Below are 19,964 nucleotides of genomic sequence, written 5' to 3'. Positions count from 1 at the left end.
TGGACGGGTTTCACGTTCTCTGCACGTAATAAGCTCGGTTATTAAGCATCCTTTTTTGGGGATGCCCGGTGGCCGAGGGGAAGACGTGTAGTGGCGTGAAGCTAGGCGATTAGGTGCCGTACGCGAGCGCCGGTTCGAGTCACGCACGCAGTACGTATTTACTATAATTAGACATAGTCTTTACCTTGCCGTTTATTCGGTGTTATTTGCTTACTTTACTTCCTATGTCGACAGCAACTATGAGTTTAAAAAAATTATTTCTCAGTACTTATTCACTGTTAAAATGCTGTACCATTACTTTCACCATCCTACTACAGCCAGATCTGAAGGCCTTTGCCGCATTCTGGCCATGCTGTGTGGCGCGTATCGCGTGGACGGGTTTCACGTTCTCTGCACGTAATAAGCTCGGTTATTAAGCATCCTTTTTTGGGGATGCCCGGTGGCCGAGGGGAAGACGTGTAGTGGCGTGAAGCTAGGCGATTAGGTGCCGTACGCGAGCGCCGGTTCGAGTCACGCACGCAGTACGTATTTACTATAATTAGACATAGTCTTTACCTTGCCGTTTATTCGGTGTTATTTGCGTAATATTACCGGTACGTTCGAATCCGTAGCGTTTCCTAACTGGGTGTCGAGGGACTGTGGTCTGGAGTGCGTTCGCGTCGTCGCCTCGGGGTGACCCGGGGTGCCTCGCGTCTGCCCAGTTTTCGTTCGACTGCTAGGTGACGTCACAACTGGGGCGACTCGGGGCAGTTTTTACCGCCCCTGCTTACAGAGCCGGGGAAGTTTGTGAAAAAGATAGCGAACGACGAAATCGATAGGTAAAAAGGTGTTTTGGTGATTTTCTCAAACATAAAATGCAACTGGGGGTGATTTTAAAATAAATTTTATACATTTTACATGAGTTTCGCTCGCATAGCAAAAGACCAATACGATCACGTGATACTACTTCCCCGGATTACGTTCGAGTAAACTTCGTCCTCGGGGAACCCTTTCGTTGCCACGGGTCACTACTGCCACGTCACTCGGGGCACCCCGAGAGAGCGACGCGAACGCACTCATGATCAAACTCTGGGGGCTCTACGCGTGTAATCGTTCCATATTTAGAATTTGCATTTCCTAATATAGTAGAATGAAAATACCCAGTGCAATACCACAAAATTACAGCACGTACGGCCTTACGGTGACAGATATATTTGTATCATTCTATAGACCAAAGTGCCACAGACAATAACTGTATTATACAGTCAATTTAGAAAAAAATCGCATTCGCCATGTTATTTGTTTACTCATCAACTGTAAGAATGACGGGGAACAGCTGGTGTCAACACAATGTTAACGGTTGTTCCTCGCAGTGTCAATTTACCCTAAAATGCTTATGCTGGTCATATGTATTACGATTACAATACGGAAGACGTTTGACAGTATATACATTAAACTAGGTCTATCAAATGTTTACTATGCCTTTTGTTTATTAGGATGGTACCTGTAACGGAAGTTAGTGCGATGACAACATAACATAACATGACATTAACTAATCTTTTCAAAAATGGACAAAAAACAAGAATAATGAACGAATTTTGATTAAATATATTCTCGTGAGAATATCTTGAGGATGATAAAACTGACGGTAATTAGTACGTGGCCATATCTCGCAGGTGTGTGGTCAGATCTCGCAGGTATGTGGTCGGATCTCGCTGGTGTGTGGTCAGATCTCGCAGGTGTGTGGTCAGATCTCGCAGGTATGTGGTCAGATCTCGCTGGTGTGTGGTCAGATCTCGCTGGTGTGTGGTCAGATCTCGCTGGTGTGCAGTCAGATCGAGTTGGTATGTGGTCATATCGGAATTATTGCATTTGAATGAAAGTATAGTTGATACAGTTATACATGTATATGCATACGGGGTGTCATGGATGAACGCGTCGTTCCTGTCTATATGTGGGGAATGGTAACTGTCATTCATTGGTATACGGGAACATTGTAGATTTCAAGTTGGTACGCCATATCGACGGGACTGTCGTATTTTACTGGATTTCATATCATTATAAATCTACAATCTGATATGACCATTTCCATGCTTAATCTTTCTATGGCAGCTGGATCTGACCATTTTTACGTGTGATCTGCCTCTCGCACCATACCTACCTATCTGACCCTGCCTCGACAGAAAGCCAGCTGGACCAGGGAGAAATAGAGCGATTTTCTTGAGTCTTCACATTTCCACGACACTGTGTAGTAAATTCAGCTGGTGCTACAGACTGTTTCAGCAATTGAATAATAATGTAATGTGCTATGACCAACGAAGTCAGCCCAATGGTTCACGTATTAATATTTTGATAGAACGAATCACACGACTCTGCTTCTACTTCTACTACAAGATACAATACAATAAGTACCTTATTATTGTTGTTACCATGCAATAAGTGTAAAATATTGATAATTTATTCAACAGTTCCTCCTTTCGTTGTCTCTGCATGAATAACACCCATGGGTATATGGGATATACCTGATAACACCAACCTCAATTACACGTTTAAAGCGGAGGAGTCATCACCTGTGCATGCGTCAGATGGCCATAGCGTGTCATTGTTTACAAACAAGCGTCTACCCACAAGCCTTTGCGTTTTAGCACGTGTTGTTATCGTCGCTTGGGACTCAATTCCCGTGTGTGTGTGGAGGTGACGACCCTCCCGCTTTACCAATAAGCATTTAAATAATAACACATGTTTGTGAGGGTAATGTCACGATTTTTTGCCTGACGAAGGGATGGTGGTCATAATATTGATGATGTCAGAGCTGAAAGCGAGGGCATCATCAATATTATGGTCATGACCAACAGCCCGAACACATCGAACAGACATCAACCATGCACAATTACATCTACCATACATCACTCACACCCGCTCTCCCACAAAATAACAACACTTATATTTGAAGTATGCAACATTTTATTTTAACAAGTGACATATTATTCAATAGCATTCATACACACATACATTGTTTACTGTAAAAAACCTGCAATATACAAAGTAAGCGTTACTTCCAGCCACGGTTACTCTCTGTTTTTTAATGATCGTGTTTCAGCAGTGTGATTCCGAGTCACTCAATTTAGTATAGCATTTTTTGAGAAATTCCCAAACGCAAGTTATTTCACCACTCACCAGATCAAAATGTGGGTGCCGTTTAAGTAACTGAAATTACTTTCGATCGTACCACGCCTTCGAGAGTGTTTTCGGTTAGCATCGGCGTGAAAGGCGTACAAATGCTCAGAGCGTAGAACTCACCGCAGCGATCCTGACTGCGACGTTTCAGTGGCGGATTTGCCCTACATTTTTGCTTCATATAAAGAATACCCTAAACATCAAAACAGAGTATCTTACTTAATATCCATTCTGGCACGTTCGCTGTCTATTTCAAAACCTTGAAAGCAACCCCGAAAGCAACAGCGACCACGACGGCAGCAGTGCAGCAAAAGACTGTTTGTTATGCACAGTATCGCTACGCAGTAGTTTATGTGACGTTATCTATGTGATATACCATGTGATACCCAAATGGCAGGCAATATACCATGTAATATCCATTTCTATCACAGCTGGTAAAAAATTGACATCCATTCATATGCCGAATGTACAATACTGTATCCTAGCAACCAAGGCGACACTATGGATTATATTTATCGTAATTCATAGGTACAATATTTTTCAGAGGAAAGTCTATGTGATGATTCTTATGCTTATCAATGTACAACTGGAGAATGTTTACCAAATTATTAAATGTGATGGTTACTCGTCATGTCCTGGTGGCGAGGACGAATCAGACTGTGGTAGGTAGCATCAGTCTTAATTACGGGCATTCATACAAATAATTTTCTACTTTTTACTTGTTTTTAAAATTTACTCTGTCTTATAATAAAGGTGATTGTATACAGTGAAACCATTAACGTCAATGATTATTTTCAAGGATTAAAATGTTACCAGTGTGTTAATGGGTGGTATGGAGCCATGACCGGATGCCATGAAGCCTGGCCTGGTAGCAGATGTGGCCCGGAAAGATGCTCTGGGCACAGTCCCTCTATCATAGAGGGACTGTGCTCTGGGGTAAAAAAAAGACTACTCACATACAATAGCACTGTGGACAATTTTACACGTAATATTTGAAATCACCATTGTATTTGCGGGTAGTTTTCAGATTAGAAAAAAACAAATATCGTCGACACCGAGATTCAAGAACTACACGTGTATCACATTCATTTCATTCCTGTCATATATATTGATTTCTAAATAGAGTGTGATGACTGCAATATGTGTATATATAAAGCGGATGGTATTTTTCGTATGGCTAAGATAAATCTATTGTTCCCACAGAATGAGGTGTGTACTGCTCAACTAAAGAAAACAGAAAAACAGGCACTTATATTCTGTCGGGATTGTTACGATAAAATGGTACGTACTTGATTTACAATATTGCCATGATCCACTGTAGGTAACTGGTATTATGTCAATTTTTAGACAATGCTGAATAAAAATATGTGAACAAAATGTTCAAGAACATTCATCTTAGCAGGCTAGTTACAAATATGTAATATTACATTCATCTTAGTAGGCTAGTTACATATAAGTAATATTACATTCATCGTAGCAGGCTAGTTACATATAAGTAATATTACATTCATCGTAACAGGCTAGTTACATATAAGTAATGTTACATTCATCATGGCAGGCTAGTTACATATAAGTAATGTTACATTCACCGTAGCAGGCTAGTTACATATAAGTAATATTACATTCATCTCAGCGGGCTAGTTGCATACAAGTAATATTACATTCATCTTAGCAGGCTAGTTACATATAAGTAATGTTACATTCATCGTAGCAGGCTAGTTACATATAAGTAATGTTACATTCATCGTAGCAGGCTAGTTACATATAAGTAATATTACATTCATCTTAGCGGGCTAGTTACATACAAGTAATATTACATTCGTCTTAGCAGGCTAGTTACATATAAGTAATGTTACATTCATTGTAGCAGGCTAGTTACATATAAGTAAGGTTACATTCATCGTAGCAGGCTAGTTACATATAAGTAATATTACATTCATCTTAGCGGGCTAGTTACATACAAGTAATATTACATTCATCTTAGCAGGCTAGTTACATATAAGTAATGTTACATTCATCGTAGCAGGCTAGTTACATATAAGTAATGTTACATTCATCGTAGCAGGCTAGTTACATATAAGTAATATTACATTCATCTTAGCGGGCTAGTTACATACAAGTAATATTACATTCATCTTAGCAGGCTAGTTACATATAAGTAATGTTACATTCATTGTAGCAGGCTAGTTACATATAAGTAAGGTTACATTCATCGTAGCAGGCTAGTTACATATAAGTAATGTTACATTCATCTTAGCAGACTAGTTACATACAAGTAATGTTACATTCATCGTAGCAGGCTAGTTACATATAAGTAATGTTACATTCATCTTAGCAGACTAGTTACATACAAGTAAGGTTACATTCATCGTAGCAGGCTAGTTATATATAAGTAATATTGCATTCATCTTAGCAGACTAGTTACATACAAGTAATATTACATTCATCTTAGCAGGCTAGTTACATATAAGTAATATTACATTCATCTTAGCAGGCTAGTTACATATAAGCAATCTTACATTCATCTTAGCAGGCTAGTTACATATAAGTAATATTACATTCATCGTAGCAGGCTAGTTACATATAAGTAAGGTTACATTCATCGTAGCAGGCTAGTTACATATAAGTAAGGTTACATTCATCTTAGCAGACTAGTTACATACAAGTAAGGTTACATTCATCTTAGCAGGCTAGTTACATACAAGTAATATAACATTCATCGTAGCAGACTAGTTACATACAAGTAAGGTTACATTCATCGTAGCGGACTAGTTACATATAAGTAATGTTACATTCATCTTAACAGGCTAGTTACATACAAGTAATATTACATTCATCTTAGCAGGTTAGTTACATATAAGTAAGGTTACATTCATCGTAGCAGGCTAATTACATATAAGTAATATTACATTCATCTTAGCAGGCTAGTTACATATAAGTAAGGTTACATTCATCGTAGCAGGCTAGTTACATACAAGTAAGGTTACATTCATCTTAGCAGGTTAGTTACATATAAGTAATGTTACATTCATCTTAGCAGGCTAGTTACATACAAGTAAGGTTACATTCATCTTAGCAGGCTAGTTACATACAAGTAAGGTTACATTCATCTTAGCAGGCTAGTTACATACAAGTAAGGTTACATTCATCTTAGCAGACTAGTTACATACAAGTAAGGTTACATTCATCTTAGCAGACTAGTTACATACAAGTAAGGTTACATTCATCTTAACAGACTAGTTACATACAAGTAAGGTTACATTCATCTTAGCGGGCTAGTTACATACAAGTAATATTACATTCATCGTAGCAGGCTAGTTACATATAAGTAAGGTTACATTCATCGTAGCAGGCTAGTTACATACAAGTAATATTACATTCATCGTAGCAGGCTAGTTACATATAAGTAAGGTTACATTCATCTTAGCGGGCTAGTTACATATAAGTAATGTTACATTCATCTTAGCAGGCTAGTTACGTACAAGTAATGTTACATTCATCTTAACAGACTAGTTACATACAAGTAAGGTTACATTCATCTTAACGGGCTAGTTACATACAAGTAAGGTTACATTCATCTTAACAGACTAGTTACATACAAGTAAGGTTACATTCATCGTAGTAGGCTAGTTACATACAAGTAATATTACATTCATCTTAGTAGGCTAGTTACATATTATGTAATTAATAGTGTTATACAAGTAAACCAATATCAATATCACGTATATAAATGAAACGACGTGTCTGTAATTTCAGCGATGCGCAAGACATGAAAAGTTCAATCCACCTGAGTGTTATGATGATTCAATCAATGTCAACAACGAATGTGTTTTTTTGCTGTGATGACGACTATTGTAATCAATACATTGGCCAGGATGCTATCACGTGTGAGTCACGTGTTATTGCACTCTGTTTTATTAGGCTATAACTAGCAATATTAGACAAGATTATGAAGTCTGTCGTGAACTGCATATACATATCAATCGTTATTAATGAACATGTTCTAACAGAAATATTAGGAAAAAAACTAATAGCTCAGATTGAGGTGTGGTGTTTGTACGTTTCATTTTGAACACTTATATGCAGTCATTGCGTCCAGCTACCTATAACAAATTGTGTCTGATTCGCTACCCGAACCTAACACTTAGACCAATCAGATTGCAGCTTGTTTGTTGGCTATCGACGTATCCAATGTGTTTTATTTACAGTTTGACTGGTCCAGGATCATGATATACATTTTTCTCTCTTCAACATGTAATGTGAGGTTTATATTGTTGAATAAATGAATAAAGCATTATTAATAGCAAATCCGGGTTTTACTGATAAACTATTGCGATATTATTAATTATACGTATCATTAAGAATGTTGATAATGACAATTTCTAGTAGCCAAATGTGACATCACCGAAAATTTCCATTACCATTATTGAACTTTTCAAAATTCGTGAATCTAACAAAAACATTTTGTGTACAAGTGCCTTGTGTAGTTGTAGTTGCTATGGCCATGGAAGGTACTAGCGGATCCGTTAGTATCTCCCACTGTATGGCTTACTGTTGTTAATTAAACATTTAATTAAAATTATATATTCACTGTTCAATTGTTTCATCTACACGGACTTATGTCAGGAAATTTGAAATGCTAAATACTAAATATTTAGAAGTCTGTAGTGATACATAATGACTGTGCTGTGGCATGATATAATTGTTGTGTCATATGATGTTTGTGACGCTGTACCCCAGAAGTAGGTGACACTTGGCTAGTTGGGAAATAGACATGTGATTTCAGAATTTCGTGGAGAAAGGGGAATATATTTTGAAGCTCGCATATCCGCGAAAACAGAGAAAATTGATGACGGTGCTATTGCCAAGTCCTACAGTTACTCATAGGTCAAGCGGGAGGACAATACAACGAGAAAGTGTTTTGGCTGTGAAAGGCCTACTTGTTTTGGAAGGTGTGTTTGAACCAAACATTTCATGAGCACGGTGTATGTGGTACTATACTGTGGTACTATACTGTGGTACTATACTGTGGTACTATACTGTGGTACTATACGATGACTGAGACACACTTATCGTGGTACCATTCCTATATTACCAGCACCCTTGACCTAAATAATACATCAGAAGCGGCGGCTCGAAATTTTGCATTGAAGGGCGAAATCTTCTCACCATCTTAGGGGGTCTGAGGCATACTCCCCCTTAACAAAATTAAAATCTAGACAATCTAAAACGCTATTCCCTGCATTTTGAGGGAAAAATTTTGCTGACACAGAGTTTCAGCTTGATTTGAGGGGGGGGGGCAACGATACTATCTCGGTATCATTCCAATTCATTATTAATACTTTAATGTGCTGCTGTATCGTTATTTTTCCTACATAGTAAGTTATTTTTTGGCATTGTTTCTATATTGATTATTACCAGTTACCGGCGTTCGTTACATAAAAGTTATAAGTATCTGATCATTGGCATATGAAGTATGAGACGTATACTAAATGTAACAACAGTGGTATTCGCAAGGTAGCTTGGTCAGAAATTGTTAGCATTCGAAACATTTTAACATTGCCGAGCATTTATGTAAATTCGTTCAATATGTTCGAGACTACTAAGTTAATGTAGATAATACAGCGTTAAACATCTCACTAGTATAGTACCCATGCATGTTGTGTGTCTCGGACTCTTTACTCGACTTCGACACCAAAACAGTCTGTAAATTAACGATAACGCGTTCGTAGTCGTACTCTAGCTGTCGGTAAACATGACATACAACAATATGGCTAGATGATAGCTTATATGTAATACTAAACATTTATCAGAAACATCCACGTTTACTGAAATTACATTTTAGTTAAATGTATTATTCATTGTTACCAACTTAATAATCAATTCAACACTACCCACGAATTGGGTTGCTTGGTGAAAATACTTGTACTTGAGGATGGCGAGCTTTCCAATTATGACACTACGTATTGTCAACGTAGCACTTAGCACGTGTACCAGTATATTTATTGTTGACTCTCATTTGTATACTATTTTGTTTCGTATGTCATAATGTTTATTCAAGTGATCGCGTGGGTAGGTTGAACAGTATACCTACCATTTGTTTGTATTTTTAAAACGATTATATAGCAAAACGTCATACCATTTTGTTCAAACGCCTGACTACTTTCTGACGAACACAGCGATTAATTAAACAGCTGGTAAAAAGGTAACAGTATTCAATACTACATTCATCGTATGGGAAATGTGTTTTTGCAACGAGTTTTTGAAATATGTACATTGCCGGTACAGCATTTGTTTCAATTGCCTGTCCTCTCTGATATGTTTGACAGTTATATCATTACAGATTCACTATGTGGAAGTATTGTGCTGTGGTAATGCTGATGATGACAGTCTGTGTTACGGCTTATCGTAAGTATCATGTTATTTGAAATATGACATTGCGTATAACGACGTGGCTTTTCATTATAGCACTGGAATTGAGTAGTTATATTGGTCGAAAACGTGTATGGTTACTCACTCTTCTTTTATTTCAAAGAACCCACATGTTATCAATGTCCCGGTATGTGGCATAACAAGTTAGAAGACTGTCCTGCAACATGGTCTTGTAATAAGTGCGAATGGGTAAAGTAAACTTCAAATCTTTTACATTCGTATTTACTCAGCATATAGTGATAATAGGCAAGTTATTAACACTGATAAAATGGAAAATCCGAAGCTTTCAGGATACTTACCCTTGTTAATCGTAACATTCTTCGTGATGTAAGGTATCTATATATGTGTACGTATTTTAATATGTCAATGACGTAAACGCAATGTACCCCCATGCAACGTATCGTTTCTGTGTATGTGTATTGTAATGTCTCTAACAGTTCCATTTACGTAATGTGAACATTACACTGGTTTACTTCTGTATTTGTTGTATTTCACAGAAAGATGCGTGTGTTACTCAAATACGGCATAATGACGATCACACATTGGTGTACTATAAAGACTGTCTCGATAAAGAGGTGGGCATGATTATCTCATTGACAACTAAATTTCGAAGGTAGATGTATCTGTCGTGGCAGTAGGTGTGTAGTCCTGGCGGTATCTGTCTTAGCAGTAGGTGTGTGGTTCAGCCGGTATCTGTATTGGCAATAGGTGTGTGGTCCTGGTGGTATCTGTCGTGGCAGTATGTGTGTAGTCCTGGCGGTATCTGTCTTGGCAGTAGGTGTGTAGTCTTGGCGGCATCTTTCTTGGCAGTAGGTGTGTAGTACTGCCGGTATCTTTCTTGGCAGTAGGTGTGTGGTCCTGCCGGTATCTGTCTTGGCAGTAGGTGCGTGTTCCTTGCTGTATCTGTCTTGGCAGTAGGTGCGTGGTCCTGCCGGTATCTGTCTTGGCAGTAGGTGCATGTTCCTTGCTGTATCTGTCTTGGCAGTGGGTGTGTGGTCCTGGAGGTATCTGTCTTGGCAGTAGGTGCGTGTTCCTTCCTGTATCTGTATTGGCAGTATGTGTGTGGTCCTGCCGGTATCTGTATTGGCAATAGGTGTGTAGTCCTGGCGGTATCTATCTTTGCAGTAGGTGTGTGGTCCTGGATGTATCTGTCTTGGCAGTACGTGTGTGGTTCTGGCGGTGTCTCTCTGGCAGTACGTGTGTGGTCCTGGCGGTATCTGTCTTGGCAGTACGTGTGTGGTTCTGGCGGTGTCTCTCTGGCAGTAGGTGTGTAGACCTGGAGGTATCTGTCTTGGCAGTACGTGTGTGGTTCTGGCGGTGTCTCTCTGGCAGTAGGTGTGTAGTCCTGGCGGTATCTGTCTTGGCAGTAGGTGTGTGGTCCTGGCGGTATCTGTATTGGCAATAGGTGTGTGGTTCTGCCGGTATCTGTCTTGGCAGTAGGTGTGTAGTCCTGGTGGTATCTGTCGTGGCAGTATGTGTGTAGTCCTGCCGGTATCTGTATTGGCAATAGGTGTGTAGTCCTGCCGGTATCTGTCTTGGCAGTAGGTGTGTAGTCGTGGTGGTATCTGTCTTGGCAGTACTTGTGTGGTCCTGGCGGTATCTGTATTGGCAATAGGTGTGTAGTCCTGCCGGTATCTGTCTTGGCAGTAGGTGTGTAGTCGTGGTGGTATCTGTCTTGGCAGTAGGTGTGTGGTCCTGGCGGTATCTGTATTGGCAATAGGTGTGTAGTCCTGGCGGTATCTGTCCTGGCAGTAGGTGTGTGGTCCTGGAGGTATCTGTTCTGGCAGTAGGTGCGTGTTCCTTGCTGTATCTGTATTGGCAGTATGTGTGTGGTCCTGCCGGTATCTGTATTGGCAATAGGTGTGTAGTCCTGGCGGTATCTATCTTGGCAGTAGGTGCGTGTTCCTTGCTGTATCTGTATTGGCAGTAGGTGTGTGGTCCTGGATGTATCTGTCTTGGTAGTAGGTGCGTGTTCCTTGCGGTATCTGTATTGGCAGTAGGTGTATGGTCCTGGCGGTATCTGTATTTGCAATAGGTGTGTAGTCCTGGCGGTATCTATCTTGGCAGTAGGTGTGTGGTCCTGCCGGTATCTATCTTGGCAGTATGTGTGTGGTTCTGGCGGTATCTGTATTGGCAATAGGTGTGTGGTTCTGGCGGTATCTGTATTGGCAATAGGTGTGTGGTCCTGGCGGTATCTGTATTGGCAATAGGTGTGTGGAAGTAGGTGTGTAGTCCTGCCGGTATCTATCTTGGCAGTATGTGTGTGGTCCTGGCGGTATCTGTATTGGCAATAGGTGTGTGGTTCTGGCGGTATCTGTATTGGCAATAGGTGTGTGGTCCTGGCGGTATCTGTATTGGCAATAGGTGTGTGGAAGTAGGTGTGTAGTCCTGCCGGTATCTGTCTTGGCAGTACGTGTGTAGTCCTGCCGGTATCTGTCTTGGCAGTACGTGTGTGGTCCTGGCGGTATCTGTCTTGGCAGTACGTGTGTGGTCCTGGCGGTATCTGTCTTGGCAGTACGTGTGTGGTTCTGGCGGTGTCTCTCTGGCAGTACGTGTGTGGTCCTGGCGGTATCTTCTTGGCAGTACGTGTGTGGTTCTGGCGGTGTCTCTCTGGCAGTAGGTGTGTAGACCTGGAGGTATCTGTCTTGGCAGTACGTGTGTGGTTCTGGCGGTGTCTCTCTGGCAGTAGGTGTGTAGACCTGGAGGTATCTGTCTTGGCAGTACGTGTGTAGTCCTGCCGGTATCTGTCTTGGCAGTACGTGTGTGGTTCTGGCGGTGTCTCTCTGGCAGTAGGTGTGTAGACCTGGAGGTATCAAGGTTGAGATTCTAAAAGTTTCTGAAGGTTTTTTCGTACAGTCAATAGACATTTGTTATTCTTATTTCACTTTACACTATGAGGAATTCACGATTTACTGACGATCTAAATTACGAAGAAGGAAACGAGGAGTTCCACGGAATGCTATTGCCAGGATACAGTTCAACATGATACCAAACAAACAATATTCTTCATCAGTCGGGGCATTTGCTTCTATGCATCAGCTAACACAGATATGGTCTAAATATGTGTCCATAAAAACGACGTTCCATCTATTTCTAATTTTCAGGAATGTTTGAAAAAACAAAATAAAAACCCCATGGAATGTTACGATGAGCCAATCAAAGTCAGCCATGGAAAGAAATGTGTTTTCTGCTGCGACGAAGACTATTGTAATCAGTTCTTTGGACGTGATGCTATAATGGGTATGTGACCTGTGTTTTCTTTATCGTACACTAAATATAATTCTATTTTGTCATCTGATATCTTCATTAATCTTTCTGCATAAATATGTCAGCAAAAGCCAAACCATTTATACACAGACGTTAACCATTATTTGTCCCTAAATGCTAAGGGTTGATTTATTTGACGACAATAGTAGATATATGCTATATACTACTACTATATGCTGTGATTGTCGATTCTGTTTCCAGATTTACTGCCATTTGTGCATGCGGTAATTTGAGCTGACAATTATCTCATTTTAACTTAATGAAATGTACCTAATAAGCAAGAATGTAATCTCGACGTTAGAATTCAGCGGTGACCACATGGAGTCTCGTGTTGACATAAACTCATGATATGTTTAGAAGGCAGTGACTTGTGACAGCAGCCATAGTATATTGATGTTTTGTGATTTGGTAATGTAATGGCTAGAGAAAGAAATGTGAATTTGAGACAAAATGAAACTAAATCTATCCGTTATGTAGAGTTATATGCATAGTTTATTATTATTACGTTTTATTATCCCAGATGGTGCTATCGTAGCATGTGTGTTAAATCGTTAAAATAACCTCTTATATGTTTTATTTTACAGTTGATTGAAATACCTGTTTCTACATTTCAAGCACACATAATCTGAGGACATGGGATATCTAGTTTAGTGAAATAAAGCATTTTAAAAATAAGAATGAGTATTGGTGAAATTTATTTATTACAAAATAAGGTTGAATATCTATTTGATGTATAGCATAATAAAGGAGTCCCAGTTGACAATGGTTGAATAGCGTTTCGATGCATAGTGTGGAAAAGGCGACCACTGGATAAATAATGTAGATTTACATATTCCATGACAAGTTTTAGGAAAATACCATGGATATTCCTCTCCCGGATATTCCTCTTCCTCTATCTCAAATGAACGATTTGGTGAAACATATTATCAGTCCTAGTCCGTGGGTATTACAGGGCAGGCGATCTAAAAATAACCATCGTCCGTTTACACAGTTTCCTATCCATCAAGAAATCACTTTTTTTTTGACGTGGCACTACGAGTGCAGTCAGCTGATATAAATTCCATTGAGTGTGTTTTGTCTGACTACCAACCTTGTTGTGTGCCTGTACAGTGCGACTAATCTATCTATCTGTATTCATCTGTCATTATGAATCGTATTAGATATTTATGTCCCATACAATTTTTTTTCAAGTTCATTAATGGTTGTTTTGGCTTGCATGTTCACGAGAGGTAATCACGGCTGATGAGAATATCCCTCCAAACTTGCGTCAAATTGTCACAAAATTAGCTTTTCGATTGAGTTCCTATTTTATTTAATGACTGCTATACAAAACTATGATTCACTCTGTGTTTACTGTCACATTGGTATTACTCTAATTTGATTATAAAATGTTCTAAAATATAGAAATTGTCGTAGATTGTCACGTTATTATTATAAGCACCCTAATACGAGAATAATTATTATTTGATCATTTGAAATTAAAATTCTATATAAATCAACTTATGCATGAATTAACATAGCGTTTAATGAACAAGACTTGCAGTGACCAGAAGGACAGAAACAAACAACTTGCAGTATATATTGTCTGCACACATATATGGCGCACAATATTTTTGAACTAATCAAATTTTGCAGCTGTTGATGGCTCGATATTACCAAAAGGGCATATATAGTTTCATTTTCTTCCAGTTTGTCATTCCTTTTTACGGTTTTTATGCTCCATTCATTACGAGTATGCACGTATATATACACGATTAAACTCATGCCAACCTGTTTTTCAGTTTGTGAGAGAATGATAAATTATTAATTTAGTACAAACTGAAACCTACAAGTTGTGCAAAAATGTTTATAACCATGTTATAATGATTGATGAAGTAATGATATAGAATATCACTTTGTGTTCAAATTTTGAGCTAAAATACATCTTCTCTTCAAATTTACCTGCATTTAAGCAAATTATATGAAAGTTTATATTCAAATTTATATTTTTTATAAACGCAATATTTATGACCGCATTCGCGCAAATCACAAATTCAAAGGTAAGCCATCGGCCAATGATCGAAGGAAATACATAGGCACTACATAAATGGCTCCTACATCCAATGATTCTTGAGATTTACATTGAGTGAGAGTATTGATTAAGTTTTTTGGTAAATGTATCATGAATATTTCACAAATTAAAACACAAAAATCCATGACACAAAAGTGGAATAAAGCAAGCACCAATTGTTTTTGCAGGTTGATTGCATCACACTCACTTATATTTTCTGAATTAATACAGGTTACTCTTTAGGTAGTTTGATGAAGGTGGGGATAACGCAGAAGCCATTAGAACGTAGTCGAGAACGCAGAACGATAATTTGAAACTCGTTCTACGGTACATTGTGTTTGGCAATGAAATACCATACTGACCATGGTAGAACATGGGTAGCTATTCCGCTGAACGACCTACGATTACGAAAATGTGATGTAGCATTCGGGATATACTGTTTCTTGTATATGTATACGATTCCCAATCGTAGAGATTTGAATGTATTACTACTGGAAGTGTTTATTTTAATATAGCGTTGTTTATTCTGATCATAATATTGACTTGAAGTGTATACTTTAAAAGACCGTTGATTATGTTGATCATAATCTAAAAAATGACGATTGTTGAAATGATCACAGCCGGGAAATTAGTTTGAACACATATATACTTTGTTCATTGAAATTAACCACTGTGTCTGTAGTGAAAATATTAAATATAACTGTATTTTACAAAATAAGATTCTGAATAATCCTAAAGTACTAAGTCCTCTATATGTACATTTTGAACATACGCGAAGTATATTTCGACTTAAATTTTGAAAATGGTTCAGCGTATTTTAGACTACATCATTGTTACATATTGTCATATGGACACGAGACGTTGTTTGAGCTTTAGTGAAAACGAACCATATTGCGTCTTTAGTATGGTTATTTACATTGATATGTGTGCACTACGCAAATATAAAAGGCGTAACAACTTTAGTCTGGTTTACATAATTCTACAGTATATTTCAAATACGTTTGTTTGAAAGTGTGTTCAAATATACATGCATTGGAACATATGGTTTTGTATAATTTGCATATATTTGGTGTCATATCAAAATACACTGCGGATCACCTAAACGCAGTTCTCACCAAGCTGCTTCAAAGTTCAGGTACGTAATCCTTGCATTACTACATTATCGAAAACAGTTAACATTATCATATTTGGGGAAGTTGGCACACTAAACGTTAAATCGCTGCCACTGCCGTAAAACATATAAGGCAATTATTCCGACGACAAACTTAATTTACGGTAGTTTTGATTACTGCTGCTATTAGCAAATTGCAACGACACATTGCCTTGAGAGGAACACGTACGTTGTCTGTTATGTAAAGACAGACACTGTTTTCTTTCAAGATGGTGTCTTTTTTGCCTAAATATATCACTACCATACTGTGTGCAAAACACTCCTAAGCATACAGGGATGACGGATATTTGTAATCTTGCCACATGTAAAACACATGTAAACTATTTATGCGCCTAATAACAACACTTTCACGAATTGTCAATTCATGATGAAGTACATGTTATAAGAGAACAGATGATTTTGAAGATATCAATGCAGGTATAATTAATTAGTCCACAAGTAACAGGTGAATACATAAGTATAGTCGCATCTTCGTTTATTTCTAGTTTAGGTGTACACTTGTGTGACGATCACTATGCAAAACTATATGTTTTAGTTCTAGTCATTATCCACGGTATTGAAGCGGAACACACCACAAATGGCCATCATGTGCAGATACTACTTAACGATAGTATGGCTTTCTACTATGATTATATTTGGATTGGGTGAGTATTATTCGGTAATATTGAATTCATTCCTAGTTTGAACAATAACGTGGATTTGACTTCATCTATTGTCAGGATAGTGAGTAGTAAACTATATACTCATTTTTTGTCTGTCTATTCGAGAAAACTGTTTTTACTGATGTTTTATTCTCAACCATCTGGGGGCAATCACTCTCAGAGCTCTGTTGTAACATTAGAACTTCTTCAGAGGCGCGATGAAATTTGTGACGCCGACTCATCAACTCGCACTATTGATTTGTATACCAAACTGCACTCTGATTGGTTATCACTATCACTTAAATTTAAACTCAGTCGTCTTGCCCTGATATAGAAATTCATTTATAAGTTAGTACCGGACTATGTCACCTCTTTTATTAATTATAATTTTATTTACAATACCCGGATCCCGTACAGGAACATAAAACGCTGTCTAGTAAATGAATGAAAAGAGTGTAATATCCGATCCAATCCAATCGTGTTAAATCATGTACAAGTAACAAAAAGGATTGTTGGTTTCTAAATCTTATAATTAACTGGTTCACTGTTTAAATAATTTTACGAACGATGTAATCTATGTTATTTCACAGGTCTGAAGTGTTTGCAATGTAATAATAACAAGTGGTATATAGAAGGTAACTGTCGAGAAGCATGGTCTGGTAGTCTATGTGGTGCACCTCTGTGTACGAGTAAGGTTTGTGGAACACAATTTATAAAACAATTCTGAATTGATAGCTGACAGTTATTAATGGATCTTGTGCGCAAATGGCTTCCGAGGTCTCGTTGAGAGCGAAACTCCATTATCTACAGCCATCGAATGTACTGTTCCCATGATAATGGGTGCCATGGTTATTGAAATTTGGAGCGCGATGGGTGTAAAGCCCGAGGGAGGTTACCCCCTACCTACAATTTACCTTAGGTGGATGTGCCGGCTTTTGGGGTGTGTTTTTTTTCAGCCTACTAGGCTTAAATAGGATCCACAAAATGGGTCTAAAAGGGATTAATTTAGGTCTACTTTTAATATGCCAGAACCGTACTTTGGTCTGAAATGGGGTCTTCTGGACAAATGTTAGGTAAAAATAGGATCTGTCTGACAAATGTTGGATTTAAATTGAGGTCTGCCGGACAACTGTTTGGTCCAATGTTTGGTCTAAAATGGGCTCTGACAGCCAAATACCCCAAGGGGGTGTAGAGTATGAATTATTGATTAGGGAGGGCATAACATTGAGTCACGTGACTTTATCGCTCTCAATGAGATATCGGCAGTCATTTGTGAATAACGGCCGTTGATTGTCGAACGATAATAACACGCCTACGTCCGTCATGGTACATAGAAAAAGTGAATAATGACAAGGTAGCTCACTGTGAAATAATATTATATTATGTTTTCACAGAACGACGTGTGTATTGCCCAAGTAAAGCGGTCGGTGAATAATGATACTAAACTTGCTTTCTTTAGAAATTGTATCGATAAAGAGGTGTGTTGTTTTAATCTAATCTCTATGTATTTTACGTGCATTGTTACTTTGCGTATGCCTCCATATTGAACACGGCGTAATTTCATGATTTATTTCTAAATAAATGTAAACACTAGTCTTATTTTGTATACAACCTTGCTTTCATACACTAACTAATACAGATACAGTCTAAACGTCTGTGTATTTTCAGAAATGTTTGAAAAAACAAAAAAGAAACCCGGATGAGTGTTACGATAATCCAATCAAAGTTAGCTATTTGTACAAGTGTACTTTCTGTTGTGACGATGCAGACTATTGCAATCAGTTCATTGGTCAGAATGCTATAATGGGTAAGTCACGTGTACTTCCTTCACAATTAACGAATACAATCCTACATTTTCATTATTAATTCAAAATAACTATATCAGCTAATATTGGTACGTATTGTAACTATGGTAACATTTCACATGTTTTATTTTTTACAGTTGATTGACATACCAACATATCGACCTCTCATATACACGAAATTAAAGCAAGCAACTAAAATATTCATCAAGAAAAGTGAAATAAAGCATTGTCAAACTAATAAGGAATGTTGTTGAAATTTATTTATATGGAATTTAGCACTCGGCACTTCTGGAGTGCGCCTGAAGACAATGAATGAATGAATGAATGAGCGAGCGAGCGAGCGAGCGAGCGAGTTAACGAACGAATGAATGATTGAATAAGTGAATGAAGGAATATTTCCTGGAAGGTCCTCGTTGGCATATCGCTTTGGTGGTTCAGTGGTAGAATTCTCGCCTGCCACGCGGGAGGCCTGGGTTCGATTCCCGGCCAATGCAAAATAAATGTAATCAATAGTTCAATATGACGTTATTTCTGTGCAATGTCATTAATGCGTGGAAAACCGCGCACATCGCGAGTGCGAAAAATGTCAGTCTACTAGTATACGGGACTTTAATTTTTATTTTTGGAAATGTTTCAAAATTGCATTCGTTTGCACTTGTGTCTTTCGTAAGTTGACCTATGACCTATAGTGCTTCAGCAGTCAGTACGATAATAAACGGCTATTTATAATACGACATATTTATTCACTATTTAGAATTTTTAACGATGGTTCTTGATAATATGACAACATAGATCACATTTCAATGTAAATTTGCAAACTTTGGAATCACTTTTCACAACTTTGTAAAGAGTTTGTTTATCATTTTACGCTTTAATAGTGTTATAATCTACTAATATAAGAAGCTTCTCCAACACATTCGCTAATTGTTTGTATATTTTTTATCTGCGGGGTCGATATAACAAGGACTCACGTCAAATATAATAGCAAACTCACCAACTTTTCGAATGCTTTACATATCTTTCTAGGCTGTTACGGGATTTTCACTTGCATTTTATTCACTTTTCCTACTTTATAACTTCACGGTTAGATATGAAAACAACTTAGTGCAAATACACACGCAAATCTACCAACTTTGCACCACTTTGCACAACTGTGTACGCCGTTTTAACTGCTTACATGCATTATATGCCGACCGCAAATATTTATTTTTTAACATTCTATAAACTTAAAATATCAAAATAATCAGCACGACGTTCAACTGTAAATGTGTGACATCACAATGATATAAAATACAATAAAAATGCTTTATGTCTTTTTCATGTTTGTGACGAAAGCAAAACAAAGTATTTCACCAGATGGTGTGCTCAGGTAGTCTGCAATGCAATTACTACCCACGCCCGATGGATCTTAACTTTTGTGATAGGTCGATAACCTGACCACT

At 38.1% G+C, this 19,964-nt stretch overlaps 2 protein-coding genes across 2 annotated transcripts; both read left to right on the top strand.

Annotated features, from left to right (window-relative positions):
• Positions 1–9,282: 9,282 nt before the first annotated feature.
• On the top strand, positions 9,283–13,533 carry LOC144346462 (uncharacterized). Its single transcript, XM_078007225.1, has 6 exons — positions 9,283–9,361; positions 9,500–9,564; positions 9,692–9,777; positions 10,086–10,163; positions 12,693–12,828; positions 13,440–13,533. Exons 2-6 carry the CDS (start codon positions 9,507–9,509, stop codon positions 13,445–13,447), a joined length of 366 nt encoding a protein of 121 aa, XP_077863351.1. The 5' UTR covers positions 9,283–9,361; positions 9,500–9,506; the 3' UTR covers positions 13,448–13,533.
• A 2,417-nt stretch (positions 13,534–15,950) lies between these two features.
• LOC144346463 (uncharacterized) lies at positions 15,951–18,763 on the top strand. Its single transcript, XM_078007226.2, has 6 exons — positions 15,951–16,040; positions 16,612–16,720; positions 17,308–17,411; positions 18,112–18,195; positions 18,386–18,524; positions 18,660–18,763. Exons 2-6 carry the CDS (start codon positions 16,654–16,656, stop codon positions 18,665–18,667), a joined length of 402 nt encoding a protein of 133 aa, XP_077863352.2. The 5' UTR covers positions 15,951–16,040; positions 16,612–16,653; the 3' UTR covers positions 18,668–18,763.
• Positions 18,764–19,964: the final 1,201 nt, after the last annotated feature.

Source organism: Saccoglossus kowalevskii, chromosome 17, assembly GCF_978046115.1.
Source record: "Saccoglossus kowalevskii chromosome 17, keSacKowa6.1, whole genome shotgun sequence".
Lineage (NCBI taxonomy): Eukaryota > Metazoa > Hemichordata > Enteropneusta > Harrimaniidae > Saccoglossus > Saccoglossus kowalevskii.
Note: the sequence above shows the minus strand (reverse complement) of the source record. Positions and strands in the feature narration are given on the sequence as shown.

Bases quoted from the DNA above. Each gene is read 5' to 3' on its own strand.
- LOC144346462 (XM_078007225.1), top strand. From the start codon at position 9,507: ATGTGGAAGTATTGTGCTGTGGTAATGCTGATGATGACAGTCTGTGTT. The intron at 9,565-9,691 runs GTAAGTATCATG...TTTATTTCAAAG, and splicing joins AGTCTGTGTTACGGCTTATC to AACCCACATGTTATCAATGT. The intron at 10,164-12,692 runs GTGGGCATGATT...TCTAATTTTCAG, and splicing joins AAGACTGTCTCGATAAAGAG to GAATGTTTGAAAAAACAAAA.
- LOC144346463 (XM_078007226.2), top strand. From the start codon at position 16,654: ATGGCCATCATGTGCAGATACTACTTAACGATAGTATGGCTTTCTACT. The intron at 16,721-17,307 runs GTGAGTATTATT...GTTATTTCACAG, and splicing joins TATGATTATATTTGGATTGG to GTCTGAAGTGTTTGCAATGT. The intron at 18,196-18,385 runs GTGTGTTGTTTT...GTGTATTTTCAG, and splicing joins GAAATTGTATCGATAAAGAG to AAATGTTTGAAAAAACAAAA.